At 42.7% G+C, this 26364-nt stretch overlaps 1 protein-coding gene across 1 annotated transcript; it reads right to left on the reverse strand.

The window, feature by feature from the left end:
- Positions 1 to 26301, reverse strand: LOC132078276 (D-threitol dehydrogenase-like). The gene is made up of 9 exons (XM_059480333.1): positions 26095 to 26301; positions 18969 to 19205; positions 18266 to 18343; positions 16847 to 17063; positions 11994 to 12202; positions 11409 to 11481; positions 6659 to 6776; positions 422 to 656; positions 1 to 334 (listed from the first exon to the last, which is right to left on the reverse strand). Exons 1-8 carry the CDS (start codon positions 26299 to 26301, stop codon positions 461 to 463), a joined length of 1335 nt encoding a protein of 444 aa, XP_059336316.1. The 3' UTR covers positions 1 to 334; positions 422 to 460.
- Positions 26302 to 26364: the final 63 nt, after the last annotated feature.

A 26364-nucleotide genomic window follows, 5' to 3' on the forward strand; every position in this document is an offset into this window, starting at 1 on the left:
TTCAAATGTAATGAACTAATTTATTTTTTTTAACACTACATCCAACTGTTTTTCACCACTCACAGATGTCACTGGAACAACTTGAATACAAAAAAATTGCTTAAGAACAATAAACTACACAGACCAGCTAATATTGATTGCTTTTAAAATGCCCCCTGTTAAACTTAAATAATAGCCAAATCTCACTGCAGTAAATGTACTTTTATATCATTAAATACTAATTTAACAGAAACGTGACTGCGTGAAAAACACGAAAATGCTGGAAAACTGAAAGATTGCCCTTTTTTTTTTGCCTTATTCTTCCTGTGCATTACACAAGTCTCCAAATTAACACCTGAAAGAAGAAAACAATAATTTCATATTAGCTGGCTATGTAGTCACACAAGGCAAAGCTGGGGCTAAGCTTAACTTTAATACTCACTTTCCAAGGACCGTGAGAAGGGAGACTGCAGGACGCCTCTCACCACAGGCTCTGGCCACCCTCGATGACCAGGTTGTGGCCTGTCACGTAGTCAGAGGCTTCGGAGGCCAGGTAGACCACGGCAGCCTGCAGGTCCGTGGGCTGGGCCAGCCTCCCAGCAGGAATGTCAGCCAGCCAGCGCCGCACCAGCGGCCGCAGCTCCTGCGAGCGGATCAGCGGCGTGTCAACGATGCCCCTGCAGCGAGTGAGCACACCAACCAAGAGTTCAGCTGTGAGTCCTGCCCAGGAGGAAAGGCAGCACCCAGAGGTGTTTTATATTAATTCAGAAGGAAAGCAGGGTAACAGCACAAAGGAGATGAGCACATCCTGCCTGCTCTGTCCTTGCTGAAAGTCATGGTGCAAACTTCCATAGAGCTCCCTTCCTATCATCACCTCCCGCTGCTGATGGGCAGCTCAGGGCTTTCCTTTCAAATACACATACACTCACACGATCTTCTCAGCTAATAGCACAACCTCCTTACTTTCAGGTTACCCATAATCACCAGTTTAAATTTATTTTCCAGAAAACAAGCACAACATTGGGAGTGAAAGTGCCTTGAATTGGGTCTGTCACAGCTCTTGGGAACCGTTGTCCTTCCACCAGTTTCTCATCACTCTACAACTAATATCATACAGCATGCTTGTGTACAGCCCAGAAACTGAAAACAGACCAACTCCCCATATGTCAAACAACGAGGGGAACAAAAACCAGCACCCTTCTGGGCACCAGAGCCTTTCCACACAAAAAAAGAGGAGCAGAGATAAGCACAACACACCCAGTGTGATCCCTCTTAAACCAACACCTGACAAATAACACTGATTTACTTGTCATGCCTCTTTTGCATTAATGACTGACTCCACTATTTACTAAAACTCTGCTAAGTTTGTTTTTTTCAGGTGCCCTAAAATGCTGCAGGAAGCACAATGCAGGGCAAAGATTTGGCTGGCTTTTATGACTTTAGCTGCAACTGATTTGTCATACTCCTCCTTAACAACATATTTGTATTTTGTGAAATGTATAATTTTTTCAGCCCCTGAACAAATATATTTACATAACTGTGTCTAACGAGAAATTACATTTAACTTCTCAGAAATGACAATAACTAAAACCTGAACTGCCAATTCCACTTCATTAGTGTGGTAGAAATGCATTCCAAATGTTAATAAAAATTCCAACATGCTGATAAATTAGCGCTTCTAAGGAGCATGTGACACCTTGGTTAACATATTCAACCTCAATTATATTTCTCTTCAGCACCCTGTTATCTGGAACCTTTGCTGGCAATCAGAGGTGCTGTTTTTCAGCGGCCAATTTTCTAGATAATGTAGCTTATCAACACTGTGGGTAAACTTGCCAATGAAATCAGGCTGCACTGAACCACACACACGCTAATTGCATCTCTTTTTTATGCATATTTACAGACTGTCACTTCAAAGAAATCAGTGGCCCATTGAGGCAGCCAGTTAGCTGGAAGAATTGCCTCTTGCAAATGAAAATTAGCAAACAAGCTAGTGATAAATATGAAATGAACAAAGTATAAAAATACCAGTTTTGTTCTGAAACTTCATCGGCATCCCAATTTAGACTTCCAAGGAAATAATTTTTTGAGACAGACTGGATTCTGGATGTGAGATTTACCTTTTGTTTTAAATGAAGGCTGAAATCCACTATTTACTCTGTTATGAAGTGGAACTAATTCAGATTTTCCCCCAAACATTTCTGTTCGCACTAATCAGGCAGGATTTAAATATCAGCTTTATATTTTATTGTAATTGTCAATAAAGAGCAGAGCAGTTCAGAAACACTGAGCGATGCAGCTCATTTAAGTTCTGGCAATGTAACAAAATCAAGCACATTCCAGTATAGGACTGTGAATGCTTTACTTATTTCCTTCAAGCAGAGCCCCATAGTCTCCTTTGCTTTTCTAAACTCCTCAAGAACTGGTTTTCTTCAGAGAGAAACGTGCTTTGAGCAGCAGACATGAAATATATTGAACTCCTTTCCCTTACGTGCCTCTCACTGAGCTTACAAAACCATCACCATCGTCATCATCATTCTGGCTTTACACTAGCAGAGACCAGAATAAGATCCATATGATTTTCTTGGTTTTTTCATTTACAGATACATTTTAACCTCAAGGGAATGCAGATTAGGGAATAAAACACACAGTCCTCCAGCACAACAGATTTTGCTAAAAAGAGGACATTTTTCAATCTGTTAAGAAAAATGATCTTTGGTCTGATCACTGCAGTCTGTGAATCACCGTGCTGTGCCTCTTGCTGGACCTTTCTTTAGGTTCACTCCACGTAGCAAAAATTTAGATGTGAAATCAAACTTCACTACAAATTTTTGTTATAGAAATGAGAAAAAAATACAGCGCAAAACTTAAAAGTTGCAAACACACATACTGATGGCACTATAAATATTAGGCATGTCATTGATACTACACATCTTCTGGGAAAGCTTGGTGCCAAGTTGGGCAATTTAACGTTGTCGAACCCTTTTAGGCAGATTTTAGTTGGCTCCTAACCAGTTCCAGCAAAGACAACTGCCAATGCATTAATTCCCTACCTCATCTTGTATGCAGTGCTGAGCCTATCAGTACTTTTCTGTTGCATGTCAATGTAATATCAAACTGCTGGTTCCTTAATGTTAGATATGAGCATCAATATTTCATTATTGATACACAGGAAAATTTTGGACATGAAGGGGAAAAAAAAAGACCCCTAAAAAAAAAGGAGAAAAAACAATTGCCTGAAACAATTCCACTTCAAGAGACACATTAGGAAAAATATCACTTACCAGATACTTAACTGGAATTGTTACGTGCACTCAATCCCCAAATGAGAGCAAAAAAAGATTCCATCTGTGTGTAACTTGATTTCTTTCAGATGAGTTATTAATTTGAATGAGTTAAGTACACTCCACTTAATCAGGAAGTGTTTAATCACAAGATCCACTTAATTGGGACATCTCCCAAGGAATTAAGATTTAAGTCCAAAGATACTTACCAGCAACGACTGCTGCTTAATGGGGATAGTAATGCTGCTTAATTGGGATGCCTTCAGGTGATGCTGGGGTGCTCCCTCACCTGCCAGCTCTGCCCCTCCTTCCCCCTTATGGAGTGTTCCCCAAACCTGCAGTGATCCTGCTCTGCCTGCTTTCTGGGGCTACAGGCCTGGTACAGCACTGTGTGGCTGCCTTCAGAGGAGTAGGGCAGGATGCAGGGCACACAAAGGCTCTTTGCCCAGCAGCCCAAACCCAAATCCCTGCAGCCCATCAGGAGGGAACATGGTTCATCCCCCAAGGCTGCTGGCCTGGCTGCAAGTTGACCTTAATATCAGCTTCCACCTGCCCTTCCCAAAGGTCATCACATAATGGCATTTCATGTCTTGCTAATCAAGAAGGCAAATTAGCCAAAAAAATGGACATTGATTCAGTGTAATGGCTGCAAAAATGACATGTTCAATGCTGTACATGCCAAAAACCAGACACCTTCCAGAATTTCCTCTTCCATCACACCCAACACACTTCCATGTCCTGAAACCAGCAAAGAGACTAAATCCTATGGGCAGCTGGGCATCCGTCAGTGCCCAGTAAAGTTCTCTGATTACACCGAGGTACCCACTGCAGTTCAACCCCCACATTCCTTTCAGGAAGACTCCAAGACCTTCTTCATTTTTTGGCATCTGTGCAGCAGGCTATGAGGTGATGGCACTGGATGGTGGTGCAAGCACTGAGCACAGGTTCCACGATAGCAACAGCATAAGTCAGCCAAAGCATCCAGGGAATCTCAGCCACCTTCTCTCCCTGGGCATCAGGTTTGCCTGGCCAGCAAGAGAAGCCTGCATGTTCAATTTTATAAATGTAATAAATCATCCTAAAGACTCTGTCATAACATTTTATGCATTGCTAACTTTTATGCATTGCTCTGCATAAGTTTTATGCACTCATTAAGAAATTAAGTTGATAAAAAGTGACCAGATAGGAAGAGGGGGAAAAGGCCAAAAGGTTTGCATGGTGAAATAATGTTTAAGGCCAGACTGGAGCATTTGAAACTTCAGACAGAGGCACACTGGGAGTGCCTTAAAACTTTAATGCAACCGTGACTGGGAGGGGCAAAGTACTTTAATACACAGATATTTTACTTATCCAGAGCTGATCTTGGGTACCATAATGCCTTATATCTACATCTGTTCTCCTCAGACTCCTTAAAATCCCATACTGTTATATGATGACACTGAGGCACCTGCTGGTGCTGGGTACTCAGATCAAGTGGGTCAAAGGTGTCCCTGGTCCTTGGTGAGTCACATCAAGAGACAGTGACACTAGTGGTGTCCACAGTTCTGGGGACGGGCCCAAATGTGCACTGAAATGCAGGTGCACATCTCACACAGGCAGGACTCTAAATGTGAATAGTTATTCACTCAGAAGCAGATGTAGTTTTTTGCTCGTGTGATGGAAGATCTGAGCTCCATGAACTGCTGCAGGCTCCTTCCTCGTGCCCAGGGGTTCCTGGCCAATCCCATCATGAGGGGCTCAGCCAGAGCCTGGAGGCTCTGTGAGGGAAGTTCTGCTGGTCCCCAAAGCATCTCAGTCCAGGTTCTCACCTGCTTTGGGGAAACTGCTCTGTCCACAACAGGGGACCTCAAAGACAGCAAAATATTTGTTCTCTGTATGTCCTTCCTGGTTATTCCTCCAAAAAGGCAATATATAACTCCCTTTTTGTGGTAGGATTTTGAGCTCAGAGCTAGAGTTTAAGACAGGTAGAGATGATCAAAATGTAACCCTGTATTGCCTTGAAAATTAGAAAGAGAAGCTGTCTATTTTTTCTCCATGCTCTGGCAACTGTCTCCAGAAACATAACTTCTCTAGAAGTGAGTGCTTGCTTCCAAGCTGTACAAAACAATGAGTTTTGATCATTTGGTAACTATTTTTTAAATTTATGTAAACTCCTAAGAAGTGGGTAATTCCTCCTTCTCATCCATAATTGCTGTGAATGTGGCACAACTATCCCACTCTGCTGGTGCAGATTACCCACATGTTTTCAGACACAATTCCTGCCAGGTCCTGCTGAGCTTCCCTAATTCCCTTCATCTCCCCAGCTCCCGAAAGCCAGTGTAAATTCACTAGTGCTAGTTGTAGGAGCACCATTACAGTGCTGCTAGCATGGGCATGGGGAAAATCCCATTAGGAAGTAAGATGCTGTTGAAAGAATCTGTGGATCACGTAGAGTGACGGCTGGAGTCTCTGGTATAATTAGTAATAAATAATCATAAGGAAGACAGCTAGCACAAGCAAGGGGAGAGCAGACCAGCGGCAGAAAAAGAAGCACTTGCCATTAAGCTCTGTGATTTTTTTCTCCCCCTCCACTTTGTGGATTAAAATATGTAATTTGTTTTCCCTAATTTGATCTACATTATTATCTTCATTATTACAATTTAACTCCTGGGTTAAAATCCTGCCCTTCTTAGTTACTCTGATTGACTTCAATGGTCTACAGAATTTGACCGCTTCCAATTAACGCTATCCACTTGGGTTTCTGCTCAGCACTATCATGCACTGCTAATTGTTTAATAAAATGACTGGTTGGGCATGTGTGTGAGAAACAGGGAGAGACAAAGTGGATCTGGTAGGAAAACTTTTCTTTGTGAATAAATACCCTAAAACATAGAGCTTGAAATCTCCAAAAATAAGGAAAATGCAATTTGTAATAAATATATGTGTATATATATATTTACAAAACTACATCAAGTCTCCTGTGTCTGTTGGAGCTGAACAGTAGCTCAGTAACAGCAATAAAATGTAGCTTTTAAAGTGCCCATGTATTTGTCTCAAGTAAAAAGGGAAAAGAAGTATTGTCTGTTAAGTGTCAAAAACCCTTTCTTTAACCACAGAAGGCTTGAACAGACTAAGGAAATATTTCATCTGGAAGGGAACTGCTAAAAACTACCCTTCACAATATTGGAAAACCTATTACCAAATGCTTACACCTCTCCTTAAATCCCTGAGTATACACAGCAACAGAGCAGGCTCGGTTCTAAGTATTTAAACCTTTGTTAAGGAAAAGACAACATAAAAAGGGATGCAATCCACCTGCTAATTAGAAACTTTATTTGCTGAGATAGTGTTCATTTGAGCTTTGTAGAACATTTCATTCCCTTTGTAGTTTCAAAATGAGACTACATTTTACTTACGGGGAAATGCAGTTGACTTTTACTCCTCTGTCAATCCACTCGGTTCCCAATGTCTGTGTTAATTTTACGACCCCGGCTTTGGAGGCGTTGTACGCCAACTGCTTCTGTGGGTGAGGGACTACAAGGGATTCAAAAGAAGAAAATTATTTATTCTTCCCAAATTAAAATAGCTCAGGCACTACACAGACAACTCCCTGCATTGAGATGAGCTATTTGCCCTTTTCCCAGGTAATAGGCAGGGAGCAGCAAGAATTCAGCCACCTACAACACAAACCCTTAAATATGTATTTTGCCATCTAACAATTTTGTCTCAGCAGATGGGCTGCTGGAAAACAATGGTGAAAATAAAAATAAAGACATTTAAAAGATCCCATCTTTGGGCAAAGACAAAAGAGATGTATTAAACATATATACGCAATACTTGACTGCTCTGAAGAAAGATAAATAATCATATACACACAAACACGTTCATATATTGTACACATATGTATATTTATATATTTGTGCACTGTAATACTAATAAAATATATTATCACATAATTCTAAAATATTATATAATCAATAATATAATGTCTGGCATATATTCTGTGTTATGTAATATATTAATATTATTTATAATAATATGTGGTGGATAATATTTGATAGCTGAATGTAACAGTAAATTGTTTGATATGACATTATATGATAGAATATGATATAAGTGCATAATAGATTTTATATAACATATTATATATAGCTTCTTGGAACAAATTATTCTCCCTAATTTTTAAATTATCCATAGTCTGAGGCAAACACATATTATCATCTAACAAATGTTTGTGTGGATGTGAACACAGGTGCATCCCAAAAATTCAGAACACCCACCACTTTCAAAATCTGAAGCTTTTGAAAATGTTTCAGAGATGTCACATGTCAGTCAAAGACAGAAAATGATCAGCTTGCTAATTACAATGTTCAAGCTTGTTAGTGCCGTGTGCTCGGTGGCTCTGCCCCTCTCCAACTCAGTGAAAGCTACTTAAGGACAAATCCCCAGTGGGTGTAAAGTGCCTTAAACCCAGGGGAGTCAATCCAAGTCAGTCCAGGTGCTGGGATTCACACCCACAAAGTATCTCTCCTTGGACTTTTCTGGCTGCCATTAGGACTTCATTAAAGAAATCCAGTGCAAAGCATCCATCCATAATTAGCTCTGTATCAGCACAGAGCTTCACTGAGCTGCTGACTCTGATGGAGGGAGAGAGGGGGAAATTAGGGCAAATATCAGTAGTCACAAAGACAGGCAATTCCAGCCTCTGGGGTTGGATAACGCTCCACCCTGGAAGAAAAGGAATCACTGGGTTTGTGCAAGGTTCAGCAGCCAAACCCCAACTCCCAACATTTTGATAAAAGCACATAAGCAGCACTAGTAGCTGGCATTAAACTGGTCTCAATAAATTAAGCTGATGCATCAGTTCTATATCACTGCCACCCGTGGCATCCCAACACGCCCACTACTGATTTTATTGACTTAAACTCTTGGGTTTGAATATGTCAATGTAAAGGGTGGAAACAAGGTGATAACTGAGTTACCCAAACTCTGAAAAAGCCAAAAAGCCCTGCTGCAAATCAGTGAGTATGTGAACAAGGACCTTTTCCTTGAACAGAGATGTTTGTGAATAGATTTAAAGCACACACATGATGGCAGCAACAATTAGAGGGGGCTTTTTCTGCATATGCTTCAGGTTTGCTCAGAATTCAGAGGCCTTTTCCTTGCTAAAAAGAGTGTTTCCTACCATGGCCCTCCTCTGCCAGCATTTATTCTGTGCTCTTTTTCGTTCAATATGAAATAATTTGCATTTTGACCAGCAGAAGTGCCTTGCCCTCAGTGTGTGCCTGCTGCCCCCTGACGCAGCGCGCCGTGGGGGCTCTCAAAGAGATGTGGAACGTAATTTCTTGATTAATTGCCATGCATCAGCTCCAAGTTACATACAACTTCGGTAGTTAACCTTGCAACCTCCCAAAAGCAGTTCTTTGCTAAACTTTCCAAACATGTCTGTCTGTGATAAATCATTTTGGTGGTCACTTGCTAAGAGGAGAGGAGTTCTGGCACTGGCTCTGCACCTACAGGGCATGTGGGTGAGAACAAGTTGCTGCAAGACACAAGAATCAGTTTCTGACTTGGGTGATGAGATGCAGCTATCAAAAGTCCTTCCATGGACTGTTGCCTTTATAAGAATATCTGAAGAAGGTAATTAGGAGCATGAAATTTTCCCCTGATGAGACACTCAGCCCCTCTCAATTGGAAGAACTCAAGGAGAAGCTGTGAATCTCTGGCGTTGGATGGGATTTCTGCAGCTAAGCACTCCATTCCACCTCCTCTTCCCTTACCTAAGGTGGTCTCTTACAGAGAGAAGAGCAAATCTGTAACCCTCCAAACTCATACCAAATGGGGCTTGTGAATAAAGCCGTGCCTCCAGCAGTGTCACCAAAAAAATCTGTATTGCTAAGACTTCTGAGAAGGACACTCCTATTCAAAACAGATGATAGGAGAAAGCAGATAAAAATTCTGCCAACATTAGCTGTATTGTGTTTTGAACACCTTTGTTCTGACTTTGGCTGGGGTTTTTTTCCCAGAAGATCCTCTCTCCCATCCTTGAGGGAGAGATGGAAGGGCTGTGGGGTTATACCACAACAACCTGACACTGCTGCTGCCCCCTTGTTTGGTGCACGAGGCTCCCAGCCTGACCTTGAAGCAGCCACACAATATTAATGAGAGGTGCCCACAGAGCAGAGCAGACCACTTCCCACTGAAGATATTCACTGTAAAAATTACAGCTCTGAGTTACACCTGTGTGAACGGCGCTGCTGATGGAGCGAACGCCTGGAATAATTCCATTGGAACACCAGAATCAAAATGCACATATGCAAAATGTATGCAGCTTATCTTTGATTAATTAAAGCTGATTCTGAGCAGTGTATCTGGAAAAATCACAAACAAAAACCTCCCTATCCTGCTAAGTGTCTCCTCATTTTCCTGTATCTCTGAGGAAGGACTCAACCTACAACAACAACAAAAAAAATATCCCCTAACTATTTCTAGAAACATTTCATACTATGCCAGTTGGCCAACGTACTTAAATAACCAACCAACCAACATATTTATTTAACATTCAGCAGATGGACATGATATGAACATCGTGGTTTTCAGTCGTAGTTTCATAACTACTAGATTTTCTCAATGCCAAGACTCAAACAGGTTCAGGAGGTAAACACATCTCTCCATCTCTTAACTTCTGGCCTAGCACACATTAACTTTCACTGACATTTAAATGCATCTTGGGATGACCCTTCCAGGTTGCTCTCAGGGCTGCTTTCCAATGTTCCTTTCTGTTCCAGGACAGGTACTGCCCTCAGATGTGATCCCCTCTGCTTGGCCCACCAGCCAAGGAGGTGCAGCTCCAAGCTGGGGCTGGGATGGATGCTGGGTTGGAATGGCATCACCACCAGCAGAGCTCTGCCAAGCCCCGACTGAAAAGTTGGAAAAAGCCTCTCCTTAAGCAGAGCAGACCACTGCTGGGCTGCAGCAAGGCTGGGAGCTGTGTGCCAAACCAGCAGATCCCCAGTTTGTGCCAATTCCCAGAGCTTCCTAAATTTCTCCAGGATGGACTACGTCCCAGGAAATTTTGCTTTGTGACAATGATGTGGATGGTGACAGCCCAAGCACAGACCAGAGCCCGACTGTTCAGAGCAGAGCAGGAAAGCCTGAGGTATTTGAAATTTAAAGCAACACAATCTTGTCAGAACTACTTTTCTTGGGGAGTTTTTGTAACTTTACAAAGTTGGGATGAAGGGGTGGTGCCTGTGTTTAAGCATAAGTAAAACAGCTGGTAAAGACACTTGAAAAAATATTAACAACAACATTATAAATGGATTTTTGAAGAACCATTTAAAGTTACTGTGCAATAAACTGTGTAGAATGACATTGAATGTCAAACTGGGCACAGTAAAAATAAACATTATTCCGAAGGAAAATAAAAAGACTGCATATTTATGTAACATTCAGCAGATGGACATGATATTAATACAGGGGTTTTCAGTTGTACTTTTATAGCTACTAGATTTTCTTGCCTAACTTGGCAACCCAAGGCACCATTTGATTTTTGGATTTGGACAATACTGCAACAGATGTCCAGACCAATAAAATAAATTCCTAAAGGGCTATGCTTAATTTGTGTAATTGATCAATTTTTGTTACACGGGCTTCAGCTCAGCAGCCTTCCAGATTAGCTCAGCAGTAGGGATTTCATTCCATATGTTACAATGGTTTATTGGTCCTTTTGATGACACTGCTGATTCAGCAGTGTTGGTGCAGGCACCTGTTGGCAATGAGAATGTTATAAAACCCATGGGTACCAGGGCAAATATTGACACAAAATCCTTTGGGTGGCCTGTAAGCATCTTGTAGGCTCAGCTTCCCACATGCCAAGGAGTTTGCCTGGAACAGCTTGGAGGGAACAGCATCTCTCCTGTGGTATCTACTCCAGAGTCAGAGAAGGTGATTCCACCTTTTCTATAAAAAGTAATAAGTGCTCTAAAACATTGAGGACAGATAAATGTTGAAAAATGATATCAATAAAAATTTTGTAGTACATTTCCTCTAATATGAAATGTCAGTGATTTACTCCTTCCCAATACAGGTTTAATTGATTCAAATAGCATCAGTAGTAATTAAAATATGGATTCTGAAGCACAACTGTTAGCTCTCATCACTCACCTATTAAACTTGCCATAGATGCTGTGTTAATTATCTTCCCATATCCTTGATTCAGCATAATGCGGCCTGCAGCCTGTGACAGAAATTAAAGGAAAGACCAGTGACCCTTTCTGTGATTGTGCTAATAATGACATGATAATAAATTAGTCTTTTCAGAAGAGTTGATGTGCTAACACATTTTTTTTAAGTACCTGATATAAAAACTTGGTATAAAAATGGCTGATGCAGGGAAAAATCCCATTGCCATTTCACACCTCTCCTCTGCTGGCAATAGTTTTTCCAAAAAATCACAAATGTTGGGAATTCCCCCCTCTAAGCTTTCTGGTTTTCAAATAACCAACCTTGAAAAAAATTTTGGCCATTCCTTAGTGCCTGGACTTGGGTAGCCACCAAGTACCGGCTGCATTTGAATGTATTGACCAAAATTTGTCATTAATATAAAGCAAATCTCTCCTAAACTCCACCAAAACTAGGACCAATTTTGTTGTGAGAATTATTAATAAAGTGCTATTATATCTTGAGATAAAGGAAACAGAATATTAAAATCCATTTGCAAAACTAACCAGTGCAGTATTTCACACTTACTTGGCAGCACAAAAACAATCCTCGTAAATTAACATTAAAAGTTTTGTCCCATTCCTCCAGGGAAGTCTCTTCACTTGCAGAGTTCAGATTGATGCCTGCATTGTTGCATGCAATGTGGACTGTGCCCCAGCGAGACACAATTGCATCCACCATCCTTTGCACATCCTCAGGCTTGCTCACATCTGCTGCCAGGGCAAGGCTTTTAATGCCTGCATAGAAATAAGAGTGATGGAGTCAGCATAGGAATTCACGAGGGGAAAAAATCTTATTTTATGATTGTTTTTTAATTAATATATAGAGATTTTTTTTATATGGCTGTATTTTATACATACATATGTGTGTATATATATTCCACCTTAATTCATTGCTCCACAAATAGTAGCAAAAGGTGTGTTTGTTACTGCAATACCATTATAAAGCTGCTGACTGCTGCGAGGTTGGCTGGCTGGAGAGCAGCCTGGAGCCCAGGTGTGGGAGCCAGGGCTGCCGCTCGGGCAGGACGAAGCGTGGAACACTGCACCATCTTCTGTCCAAACCCTCAACTGCAGCTTCCCCAGCTCCCAGCCGCTCTGCAGAGCCTTTTCTTCTGCCAGGTCCCCCCCAAAGATGCTACAGAAATCGAATTAATTTGTCCCAAACTGCTCTCTCTGGGTGAACTACAGCATGCAGAGAGATGGGGGTCTCAGACAAAACCAAAGTTTTAGGTGGGAGCTAAGTGGGAATACCTGCAGGTGAACAGGTATGGCAGTCATAGCGACTTATTTACTGCAAATCACGCTGCCAGAATAATGCAACCATCTGGAAGTGATTTGCCAAATTTGAAATATTAAGAAGTTTTGCATTTTTTCCTAAAATAATCCAGCCATTGACTTTTGCACCAGGACTGATCGGAAAATAACTTCAATTAATTCATTATAAAAATCAGCTTTAAATAACTTTATTGTTAAACAGCATAAGAAGCCTGCTGAGGCTGAGGAGATTATACCAGACCTGATGGCACTGGGATTATACCCATCCTCAAAGCCAAACAAGGCTACACCAGTAAGGGCTGTGGTGAAATGAGTCTTAATTAAGGAAGGAAGGAGGCACCCACTGGGGTTGGACCGTGATCAGCAGTCTGAGTAGGAAGTTGCAGCTATTAAAGCAAGATCTTTTTCTTCTATATAAATGACAAATTTGTTCCACACTGTTACCTCTTTTAGATCATTCTGATGAAACATTTAAAAGAAGGCATAAGCCTATTCCAGGAAGACTCTCCCAAAATGAAGCTGAGATGGAAGCTTCCAGGAAAACGAGGCAAAGCAGCAATTGCCCAGTGGTGTGTGTGGAAAAGTGGCAGGAAAGAGGCTTTTGCATGGAAAAGCTCTTCCTCCTCTCCAGTGCCTCCAGCAGCCTGTCAGAGCGCACAGCCCGAGGTGATGCCACTCTGGAGTGCCAGGGCATGGGAGCTGCTGTCCCTTTCACTGATGATGCCATTCTCTCGATTTCCATGGCAGAGAAAAAACACAGACAACTAAAAAATGGATGCAATGCTCTGCTACAAAACAAGACCTCTTATTTTATGGCAGGTTTTATGCTAAACATGATGAAAGAATAAGAATAGCCAGACAGGCCCTGTTGCTCCCCCCTAATTGTTATCAAGGCTTGTAATGCACAGGGAGTTGCTGCAATCTTCCTTTTTAAATTTACAGATAAAATGGGTGCAAGTGTGTTACTAATGGTAACAGAAAGACACTTCACCTGCCCTCCAACTCTCATCCCATTTAGAACTTCATCTTACAGGTCAGTTTATAAAAATGAGACAAAAGGTGCCATGTGTGTCTAGTGAAGAAGTAAAACCACGCTCACTTCAAACCAGAGTCCCATACTCCACCTTAATCAATTAATCTGATATTCCTGCACTCTGAGAGGGGGGAGGAAACCTCTTTCTGTCTCTCCAGTGTCCCCTCAAACCACCTGTTAAAAATAATAAATAAAACAAACTGTGGGAAAATAGCCTCAAATCTACAGATGCAATCAGAGGCAAGACACCCAGCACAGGACGATGCAGAGGATGATGCATCTCCACAATGCTCAGCCCACTTTTGAGGGGCTCATGGAGGCAGGTTTGTGATGAGGGGGGCAGGAGAGGAGCCCAGGGGCTCTGTGCTGCAGACAATCCCTACGCTGGATATGCCTATCTGAGGTGTCCTTCTGCAGGGACACACACACGTCCCCCTGCCACAGGCTTCATCTCTGGTCTCTCGCTATAAATGGAAGTAACATGTTGCATATAGACAAGAAGATCAGGAGTGACATTGCACAAGGCATTTGCATAGTTTACAGTGAAAATGCACATTTTAAAAATCCCATCAGACTAATTCTTCCCTTAGGGTACAGGCAGTGATTCCCCCTGAAGACAGAGGTGTGTGTAGTGGAAGGTAACCCTTAGGATTTTTTGGTTATGTTTCATCATTTTTGGTTCTTCAGTCAGGATCCATTAGTAACTGTTGAAAAAAGTATTCACACAGGATCTAAAAACAAAGAGCCCTGCAGCCAAGGGACATACACCCGAGCTGTCTAACAAAGCTAAAACTGAGATCACAGGTGTTCTGATGTTTAAAACTCATCATGAAATGATGGCACCGTCCCAAAAGGCAGGAAAGGGCTCCTTGGTATAAGAAGCAGAGCTGCTCTAAGCAAGCTAAGTAAAATGTTTTGAAAAAGTATCAGTTTGGGAATGACTTGGGGCACTGAGCTTCCAACTTTGAGTTAGAGATCTACAGCCATAGAGGAGAAAAAAAATCACAGCCCCTTTGTCCTTATTACAGCAGGAAAAATATGTATTAATGTTATGATTGCTTCAATTTACTCATGTGAATATTTTGAGTGTAAAGCTAGCTGAACCTTTTTGTCAAAATTTATTTCCAACAGAGCATGATACTTCTTTGAAGCCAAAATGTTTCATGGAAACATTGATTTCAACAAAAAGTTTTCAAGGGAAAGCTTCTGAGGTCCAGGCTAGAATCTCCAGTTACCTCTGGAGAGAAAGAGATTGAAAACCTGACCTTTTCAGATCCTTTCCAAAAACGGGCATTTGGATATAATTCCCTTTCACAAAAGCTTTACAAAGTTTGGGGGTTGTTCCAACAGGGAACGACAATAAATTCAAAACCTCAAAACCCATCATGAGATGGAAGAGATGTGCCCTGACCAGCTGCACTGGTCAAATTGATAGATAATATTTGACCTCAAAGGATAAAGATGTGTAAAGAGTGAGCAGTGAGATTTTCTTTACTTTAGACTGCAATAATATTTGCTATGCCTCATGACCTCTTTGACTGCATTTTGGAACAGCCCCCCACCTCCTTCAGGCTGGCAGCCCACTGCTGAAGGAGCAGAGATGTAGGGCAGCCATTGAAGGGTAGATGATCAAACTCCCACTGAAAATGCCCTGGAGATGAGTTAAGTTCATTTTCCAATAGGCTGTTGGCATCCAAAGTCTCATGGCTCTATCAAGTAGCCCATTTCTATCCGAATAGCTCTGCTTGATATGCAGGATCTCACAGGGAAAAAATGTCCAAAAGGAGAGTTAAGGTGTAGGGCACAGCCACTTTGTGCCAAAACCATATGGCTCTGGTGCATAAGAGAGTGAAAAGCTTCAGGGAAGGAGGGACTGGATGACTAAAGAATTTGTAATAGGAGCTGGACACTTTCTTCTAGGTCATTATTTGGGATCAGAGCTTTAACCATTGCACTGACACTCTGTGTGAAGTGTCTCCTGCTTAGCAGAGCTGGAGTTGTGCAGACAGATGTTTCATTTTAAATGTTTTCTGAGGAACCTCAGGATGGTACTCAAAGCAGAATGACACCAATCCTTGTCTCTTCCTGAGACTGAGTGATATAAATACATCTGCAGGGGCTGGTTTTGCTGGGGAATATGGTTTCTAATGGTCCAATCCTTTGCAGAAGTCAGAGTGGAAACAAATACTGGTGACTTTATCCAAGTGGGAATGTGAGAATCGTCCATCTTTAGAGACAATGAAGTACTGAACTTTGAAGAAGGCTCAGGTGCAATCTCACAGAAGAAATTATAAAATGAGTAATACTTCCTTTCTTTTATCATTAAAATCATATTTCCAGTTTTCTTTTTCCCCTTTACAATTGCAGTTTAGCACAGCTCTAGGGGGAAATTTGATTTTATGCTACATTTTCTGTTTTTATTGCTAAAACAGAAGTGGCTTGTAGAGGATTTTACCTCTTATTTGGGATTTTACTTACTATGTCTATTAGTATTTTGTTCCCATATCTGACCTTGCACACATGTTTGAGGGAGAGCTTGAAAAACTACTTGTCTTCAATTTAAAGAGCACAGTGAAAGATTCAGACTGACAATAGAACTACCCTTTGGGGGTTTTGGCTCATGGGAGGAAGAGGGTCTGGAAGAGAGGATAGGTGAGTTTGTGGCGGAACCTTTCATTCATCCATAGTGAAGCCTGCATGATTTACTTTGAGTAGCACCATCTCTGTTCAGTTCTGGTCATACAGATCTCACTTGTACAAGGTGACTCTTCTCTGTTCCTGTCAGCCATGGCTCACCACTTTGGACACTTGTAGAGAGGAATTTTCTTTGGATCACTTTGCCTCTCTAGAAGAGTTTATATTGATAAATAACTCTCGCAGATGGTGTGGTATCAGTGACTGCTGGCACAACACTGACAGGGCAGGAGAAGCTTTGTGGCCATGGCATAAAAATCCTCTACTCTAACCACTTCTCCACCAGGGCTGGATGGGAGGGGATTGCTCTGCAGAGCAGTGTCAGGTTTGAAGGAGGAAAGCCACCCATTACAGTGCCCACCATGCTCAGTGCTTACCTTTGAGGCTGAGCTCACATGCCACCGCTTCTGCCTTGGCAAGGACCAGATCCACCACAGCTACTTTAGCCCCAGCTTCCCCCAGGGCGTGGGCAAAGGCCCTGCCAATGCCCTGCCCTCCTCCTGTGACGTAGGCGACCCTGCCGTCCAAGCGCAGCCGCTCCAGGATGCGGCGCCGGTTGCAGCCCCAGAAAACCTCATCCTTCACCACTTGTGTCTGCAACAAAAACACAAACACCTGCACAGTGAGGGGCAGAGCTCACTGACAGCTGTGAAGGACGCTGCTGGTGAGAACGAGGTGGGAGCATAAGCAGGTATCCATGTCTTCTTGGGCCATTAATTGATACAAAAAGCATCTCTAATTCAAGCCAAAAAGCCCCCTTACCCATACAGATATTAAGCTCAAACAGAGCACCAAGGTGCCAGACAATGGAGCAGAAGGGCTGTGCTCTAGGGAGATGGTACAACCACTCCATTTTCAGGAGAGTAGCGTATGGCATTTCCTAGCCTGGCTTGGGTACAAAGTCTTAGAAGTTGACTGATTAAGTCTTCCAGTTATTTCATCCCCAGGGCCCAATCTTGCCCTGAGGCTCAGCTAAGAGGCTGAAAACAAGGTTCCAAAGGCAGGATTTAGGTCAAGTAGAGTGCAATCAAAATATCTTCACAAGGCTGGTGCACAAATAAAGATATCAGCCAATAACTTAAACCAAGCTGTCATCTGATCAGCTGCCATACATCATTTCCCCCCAACTGGAATCAAAATGCAAAATACAAGATGTTTAAAATATTGAGTTTGAAATGCCAGGAATTACCAGTGGGTGTAGCTTTGGGAGTACTCAGAAACTGCAAAACAATCAGGATGTTTGGGTCTGGGTTTACTGAGGTAGGCCATTATGATTCCAGATGGGAATTTCATTACAGCTGGATGAGGCCCACTACATAAAACAGAGACAGATGAAAACACCATTTTTTCCTTAGGACAAACAAAATGTAAGGCCATGAAAACATCCAGCTCAGAAAGCACAGGAGGGCATCCTGTGCTGCCTTTGAGCAAAAAAATGAACTATTTCAGAAATGTATTGGTTCATTACTGGTCCTCAGCTCCATCTTCCCACACTCCTCTGCATGGGAAGGATGGGAGAGCACCAAACACTGAAACCTGGTGGGCAGTACACCAGTCCTTCCAAAGACTCATCACAGGACCAGCTGATCTGAAAGACTTTGCAGGGAATCAGCATTTATCAGCTTTAGTGCCACCCTGGACTGGAGATGCTAAAGGTGCCCAGCTCTAAGCTGCTAAACCCATGATCACAGTACCACATGTTTGGGTTCTTGCCACCAAACCCTTGAAAATTCTTTTGTCCTTGTCCTTGGCAGAGTCAAAATTTTCCCAGAAATGCTCAGAGAGGAAATACCCACCTTGGACTCAATCACTGCATCTGGAGGCACAGGGCTCCTTCGGATGAGGCTCAGTCCACTCTGCACAGGCAAAACCACCTGCAAATATAACACAATTCTCATCTGCTTGGTACCTGGCTTTCTGTCACCCAAATTTCACTGATATGAAGGGTAATCCTCAGGCCACAGTAGCTTTTCCCCTACTCCTATTTTTGAGCTGAAGCTCCCTCCAACACAAACATTTCAGGCATTTGTATTTTCTCCCATTCGTCTTCCAAACTCATTGCTTACACAAATGCTAGAGAAAAAAAATGCAATCGCGTTTCTCCAGTTTCTAAAATCACAACATATTGTTTGTGCATCCTATTACTTCTTCTTTTTATTCTCTTTGCTGACTCCTGTTGTGCTGGTGATGCCCTACAGCCCCCAGAACCTTCAAAGCAGAGTGGTGATTCTTTAGTTGTGCTGTAAAGTTGATTATTTACTCTTAAGTGCTCTCTTGTTATCTTGCCTTTAACACACTATAAGATGTAGACAGAGCAGGGACCACTCCTGAATATAGAAACTTATACCTAGAGCTCAAGTGAGGTGAATTATAATAAAATCTGAGTTCATTTTAGGTCCTTTGGATAATGGCACCAACAAAAGAAGCATTTTAAAGAGTACTTTGCAAAATCCATAGATACAGCACTGCAGGCACCTTAACCAATGGCATTGCACTAACCTGCTCAACACGAGGATCTGAATTAATCACTGCATTTAATTTTCTGACAGCTAGTACATTTTCATCTGATACATTCTCCAGGTAGACTTGTCCTTTCATGAGTGTATTCTCTACACAGATCACTGCATCCATGCTCAGCAAGTGGTTATCCATGACAAAGCTATAGTACTGAACAGCATTCCTTTGATCAGCATCAATAAAGACTATATCAAAGTGCTCATCCTCAGCATGTAATGCCTGGGGAAAAAAATTGATATTGGAGAAAACACTAATTATTTACCTGAAAGTTTAATACGTTGCCATTAATTTGTTGTTTGTATAAACCCCAAACCAAACAGAAACTTGTTCTTTTAAGGTAACACTGCTAGAAATTATTCTGGAGATCTTGGGAGTTTTCCACGCTTTGCAAACAATTCTTCAGCAATGAATCTCTGAACTTCTCAAGGAAAATCAGGATATAAAAGAGGATGCCTCATCCCAGCTTATGGTGTTGAGAGTCACAGCAGAAACACCTGCATACCTTGAGTCCAAGTAAATTGATCCATCAGGGTAAGACTGACATCAAACCCTGACACTGAGGTGCTGCAAGAAGTTCTCTCTTCTCAAAAGAGCAACTATCAACAAATTGAAGAGTGGCAATTATATCGGTCTGGGGAAAAAAGAGGCATAAGGCAGGTCTGGGAATTGCAAACTAGTGTGTCCCACTTCAGTAGCAGGAAAAAGGTTGAAATCCTAATTAATATAGAATTATAAAGCACATGAAAGAACAGGTCATGATAGAGATAAAGCAGCACAGCCCCTGTGAAGGAAAATGATGTTTCTTTAATCTAAAAAAATGCTTTGGATGGCTCAGCAACAGAGAGGATAAAAGAGAACTGACTGCTATCATCTAATTGGATTTTCAGAAATGTGGCACACCTTCCCTCCAAGCAGGCTGCTGATGATAATGTATAAAAGTGTTGATGGATGACCAGATGGGAGCCTTTACAGCCTTCTCCTGTGGCAGTTAATGCACTCGCTGCCCAAGAGGCTGCTATGGAATATTTCAGATTCCATCTGGGACTATTTAACTGCATCTGTGTGCATTGCAATGAAACAACAGCTCATCCACCTATCTCGGTGAGCAGAAATGCTTTCAAGTCTTTGCATTTCAAGGGAAAAGAGAAACAGTTCTGTTTTCCAGAACTCACTGTCTCTGCCACGACTTTTAATGGTGTTTCTTGCATCCAGATTTCCCTTTTGTGTTTAGAGACATCGTGCACAACGAGTGATGAGGCATCCCTTGGGATGTACCAGCAAAAGCATCAACAAAGGCAACAGAATGTGAAAAACTGGTTTGGTTTTGGGAGTAAGTAAGGTTAATGGCTCCCAAAGAGAGATTTCAGGAGCTTTTCTGAGGCAGGAGTGTGTGGATCAGACAAGGAAATAGAGGAAAGTCATTGTCAGCTTGTTAGTGGTGGGGGAATTAAGCTTGGATAGTCACATTTAACTGGATGCTTGATAGCACAGAAACTCTGCTGAAAGCATTCACAAGCCCACATTTAGGACACATTATACCATAATGAAAGAAGACCTTAAGGCCAAATATATGCTGGTTTGTTATAAATGTAGTAGAAACTGGGACATCTGGAATCCTGGGATTCATCTTTTCATTTTGTGACCAACAAGAAAATCTTGCCCTGGCTCCCTCTTGAGCCACATTGGCGGAAAGCAGCAGGAACATTTTTGCTACTGTGGAAGAGTGTCTTATGTCAGGTTGCACCTCAGTCAGTCTGTCCAATGTAGGTACTTCAGGAAGGGGCAGAGGATGAAAGCTGGGTGCAGGAGCCCATCACAAAGAGAGGTTAGAGGTCTTATTCCTCAGGGAGAAGAGCCAAAGCCAAATTCAAGTAATTATCATGACTTATCACCACTTTCTGACTTGTAACCTTCCTGGGTGGAGGAGGTGGGGGGCAGACATTCAGAAACAGATGTGGCCATTGCTGAACATATGTTACTCCTGCTCTGTGGGATGGCTCCCTAATGAAAAAGAATCTCACTTTTATGCAATGACTTCATTAGGTCCATATGGAGTTGTGCAGCTCTCTGGATATTAGCTGGACTTCTCATTTCAGCCCACTTTCTGTACTGCCTACCTGCTGACAGCTTATATCTTTCTTATCTGTCTTCTGATACAGATAAACCACCTTTCAACATCACAGCATCCATCCCAGGAGGGTGCTTGGGTTGGATGTCTAACCACTGCACACCAGCCTTGTCCTTGGGTGTGCCAGGCCATGGTTTCTAAGGCATTTTTCTTCTGCCACTTCACTGAGTCCTGAATGGCCATCCAGAAAGGTCACTTGGGCATCCAGATACCTGACACATGGAAGGAATAACCTGAGTTTGTCGTGGGACCTGCCATCATTTGGGCTTCTTGTTTCCGCAGCTTCATAATTGCTGCTGGGTTTTCCATACTTAGCTAGCAACAGCTGCAGGGCTATAAGAGGAATCCATGAAATTCCTTACACCAGCCTTACCTTTAGAGCAGGCTCTAAACAGCAGGATAACAGCCACAGGGAGAGAAAAGTGTTTCCTGGAGCCCCTTGGCTAGCAATACGCAGGTCACCCAGGCAGGTGGTCACCATGGCCAGGGCACCACCCTGGAGAGGGTTTCCTCACTGCCAGCACCCACTGCTGAACAAAAACAGCCACTAAATAAAAAATCTGCTCTAACTGCAGAGCCAAGATGGGTACAGTGCTGGAGAGGAAAACTCCAGCTGTCCAGTATGGATGAGGGGGTATAAAATGAGGGATTGACACCCTGGCCCTCCCAGCACAGACTGGGCCAGGCCCTGCCTGGGACCTCACAGCACTCTGGAGTTGCCTTGTCCTTTGCATGGAGAGACAGAGCCCAAATGCCTCCAACTGTGAGGAAAGCTGAGATCCAGAAGGAAAGAATCTGCCTGCAAAATATCCTGCTGAAACTAATTTCCTGAGTGTTTACAGTGCAATCTCTGCTCCTTGCTACAGAGTCATCATAGATGGTAACAGATGGTAATAAGAGTTTTAATTCAGAGCAAACTTGGCTAAAATTAATGCTTTTGCTTACAGTGAGTCATTAACTTCCTTTGAGATTAAAAAAAAAAAAAAAAAATGTAACACTGCATTCCATTGAGGAGATGTACCAAAAGTGACCATGAGAAAGGGCACAGCAGCACTGCTGATGGATACAGCAAAAGATATGGGAGAGGACATCTCAAATAATAACATGAATGAATCTTCTGCCAAAACTCAGAGCAAACCTGATTGGAGTCCTGATCAGAGACAACACTCTCATAAGGCACATACAAACTCAATCAGAAAAAAAAAAATTACTGCCCAGTTCCTTTGATATGGATCATACAGTCAGCATATTTGTAATAAAGATGTACTCAAAACTTATTACCTTTCCTGTGCCTTGTTCTTGACCTAAATGTAATAGCAATCCATCCTTGGGGTGCACAGAATACATGAAAAAGTACAGTTTGCTTTTAAAACACCATTAGAATATTTTACTGTGTGTGGACATACACTCTTGTTACTCCTAAATGCTATTCTATTGAGTACAGTTTATATTCACCAGCAAAGCGAAATCTCTAGGGAAGCCAGAGAGGGAATGCAATTTCTAGTAATAACAGCTCACAACAGTGAATACTATCCACTTATCCCCACAATTTCCAGCTATTTTGGACTCCTTTCTGAATTAACCTTTCATATCAAAAGGAGCAATTCTAGAGCACACTAGAGACTCCGACACAATTTCATGCATAATTTATTCACTCAGTTCAACATTAAACGCAGAGTCCTTGACTTTGTCAAGGTGGATTCTGTTGGCAGACTTCACAAGCAGCAAAACAGGAGAAATGAGATCTGCAGCTCAACCTCTTCACCTATTCTGTCTGCTAACAGGAGGGAAAAAAGAAGAAAGCAAACCCTGACATGCTTCCACAATGCCCTGCAATCAGCAGAATTGGCTGCAAACACCGTGTTATTTTTGTGTTGCGTTTTCAATTTTAAAATGGAAGGATCAAAATAATGGATGGGAATAATTTCCCAATAGTTTGCATTCCCTCCAGACTCAATCCTGCATCCATTGTTCATCAAAAGTCCACTGGGATTTGAAGGAAGCTCTTTGTGCAGGATCAGCCTCTTGCTGGCAGCAGATCCATGGCAAGGCACATTACCCAGGCATGGCTCAGCAGAGCTCAGACTTAAGGGAAGATTTGTTGGGAAATGTTTTTAAACACTGGCCCAGGACATGTTAAATAGGTAGCTAATTCCCACCAAAGACACCTGCACCTGAAGAAAGGCTTCCCCTCAGTCCACATTTCAAAATATTATGTACAGTTCCTGAGGCCCTTAGGCACAGAGGGTTGTTTTGAGGTCTGTGAGAGCTCTGTGCTCTGCTGGGGACCTCACCCAACTTGGCAGTGTCTGTCCCTCATGCATGGGGAAGGTGGAATTTTATCACCATGCCCTCAGGTACCAAGTGAACCCTACCGTGTATTTGAGCTCTCTGTCTCCTGTCTGATACTTAGCATTTACAGGTCAAAATCCCTGATGTTTTGTACTGGCTGTGATCTGGGACAAGAGGAAGGGAAACAGGCCAACCCCACCAGGGCTGTGTGATAACACAAGGGAGCAGCAAGAGGCTTCAGAGAGCCTGACCAAGGTTCTGCCATGGACTGCTGTGCTGCCTTTGCTCTGCTCTCTGCCTGCTCCCAGCCCTGCTGAGCCATGGATTTAGGTGAAAGAGCCAAAGTCACATGGGTGACATGATGACTCCACTGTCCAAGGTGCACTGGCACAGATTTGTTGCATCCTTATGGCAACTGCTGCAAGATCTGGCAGCTTCCTTGGAAAGGGCAGAAGTAGTTGTGGGGCAGCCCTAGATACACCCTGCAGCACCTGGATGATACCTGAGGCTGGGATGCAGCTCCTGGGTAGCCTACTTTTACACCAGAAGGGAGAGATCATACTCCTTCTGACAGTTTGGACATGCTGAATCACAGCTTCATGCAGCAGAGAAGGAGTTCCCTGACAGGTAGTTAATCTATAGACCATATGACATTTTCCTGCTTTGAATGAGTCAGGGCAGTGAGGCAAATCCTGCTTCCAGGAGTTGTATTACTGCGAAAATTTGAGAAGCAGATAAGCAGAAATATTGCCTTGCTGTACTCGGCTTAGAAGCAAAATTCAGCCATCATCACCAAGCAAGAAAGCTGCATCAGACACCTCCAAAGAGCAATTGGTGGGTGACCAGCTCTGCCCTCTAGTTTCTACAAAGGGACTAGAATGACACTTAGGGCTGCAGACTCTGTAGGCAGCAATGACGATCTTTGCCAGAATCCAGCTGTTGTAAACCTCACTGTGCTCCTCAGCAAATGTTAGCCAGCTCTGCTCTAGACCATCCTCCCCACAGACCATGAGGAACTGAAATATTCTCCACCTCCTCTGTGAAGCTGAGCTGTGAGAGCCCTTCTGTGCCATCCCTCCCTGTCTCCCGCCTTGTCCTCCTGCCTTTCAGCTGCCCACGAGGCAGCAAAGGAAGCCTGCTCAGTCTCCAACCTACATTGGTCATCTGGGAGGGAAAAGGCAGCATGCTGTGCACAGGCTGAGCCTCTTCCACCTACCCAGGCATCCCATCCAGCTGGGCAAACCTCAAGAAGCCCAAAATGCAAATGCACCAGAAAGGCCAACAAATTCATTGTTTCAGCATTTACAGCCATTGTGAATTAAACCTGTAGGACAACCCTGACTGTCCTTATACTGATGACAAAATGCCTGCCACACTGAATAGCAAAAGTTCAGAGCCTAGTGCAGAAATTCTGCACAGAAAGGTGTCCCCATGCTGGGAGCTCTCCTGCCAAACACGACCATCTCTGTTCCCAACAGCTCCAAGAGGTATTTGAAGTTCTGAGCACCTGCAGAACTGGGGTCAGGATGTGCCTTCATGTTGCAATTGGAGGATATAAAATCAATTGCAACATTCTGTTTTAAGGATTTAATTTTCATGTCTTTGCTCCCTTCTTTAATCTCTACACAGCATGTACTCTGCCTGCCTCTAGATATTTTAATTCAGTCACAGTAAGTCAGTTGCACAGAATGGGCACTAGAGAGCAACAGCAATTCAATTAATTTCACACTCACTGCGGGGAGCTGGGATTTTAAATGCTGCACATTGCAGGTGATCTGTAACATTTCGTTTTTTCGTATACTTGCAAAGCTCTTTGTTTCTTTCTTATCAAACTTGGAGGTCATGAAAACCAGAGGTCAGAAAGCTCCTGGCCATTTCATTTTAGAAATAAATATGGTGACTGCTAATGCAAATAAAGTTACAATCAAGCTCACACTGACACATCCTGATTGAAAATGAAATCAGATCAAATTGATTTGTATTAATAATAGAAAGGCTTTTTAATGAACCTGGTATGGGCACTACCTGTCTCATGCTGGACCCCCAGCAGCATCCTGGAGATCCACAAACTGGAATTAAATGTGAGCTGCCAGTAATCATAACATTTCTCTGTCTTGGAACAAAGTCACCAGTCAGAATGAAACAAGTACAGCAGTTATTTGGCTGAGGCTAATCACATTGCTCTGGAAGTGAGAAAGTGGGGTCTAATTCAGCTAAGACTTTGCTGTGGGGAAAAATAGTGAGAGGTTTTAGCAGAATTGGAAACTTCTCCAGGAGTTTCCCAGCTCTTGTGAACATTGGGAGCAAGCTGTCCTTCTCAAAAGTTGGCTCAGCAAGGTACAGATCCATTCTTCCTGTTTGTTATATTTGGAATTAGGGACCCGAAACAAAGCCAACCCTTGTTGAGTTAAACTGCCATTGAAGCCTACCGACCTACATTGAGAGCCTGTGGTCCCTCTGATCAAAAAGCTGCAGGATTTTAGTTAAAAGGGAGAAAAACTGTCTTGTGTGACAGAGCTGCCCCATCATACACTGAAAATAAGAAATAAGTGCAAGAGTGTGTTCACACATTTGCAAGCAAACCAGAGCCACCACCCAGCATCACGTGGGCAGGAAATAAGACCTGCCTGAAACTCTTTAATGTGCTCTTCACAAGAACTCCCAAGCTCCCTTTCCAGCTGATTTTACCTCCAAGGTGTCTGCCACTGGTCCCACTCGCAGGCTTATCTTTTTGCCATCTGAGGAATGATCAAATGCCTCCTGGCTGTACACTCCGAGACAGGGCTCTTCTGCACAGGCAAAGATTTTGCCATTGTCTGGCAATTCCTCTGCAATAGCAAGGATACTGCAACCTTTAAGCTTGCCAATTAATAAAATCTTCCTGGCTCTGATCATATGGACAAACATCCTAAAAATTTGGCCTGTGGAAAGACAAGAATGAAAATTTGAAAATAAAAC

This window comes from Ammospiza nelsoni, chromosome 11 (genome assembly GCF_027579445.1).
Source record: "Ammospiza nelsoni isolate bAmmNel1 chromosome 11, bAmmNel1.pri, whole genome shotgun sequence".
In the NCBI taxonomy this organism is placed as follows: Eukaryota; Metazoa; Chordata; class Aves; order Passeriformes; family Passerellidae; genus Ammospiza; species Ammospiza nelsoni.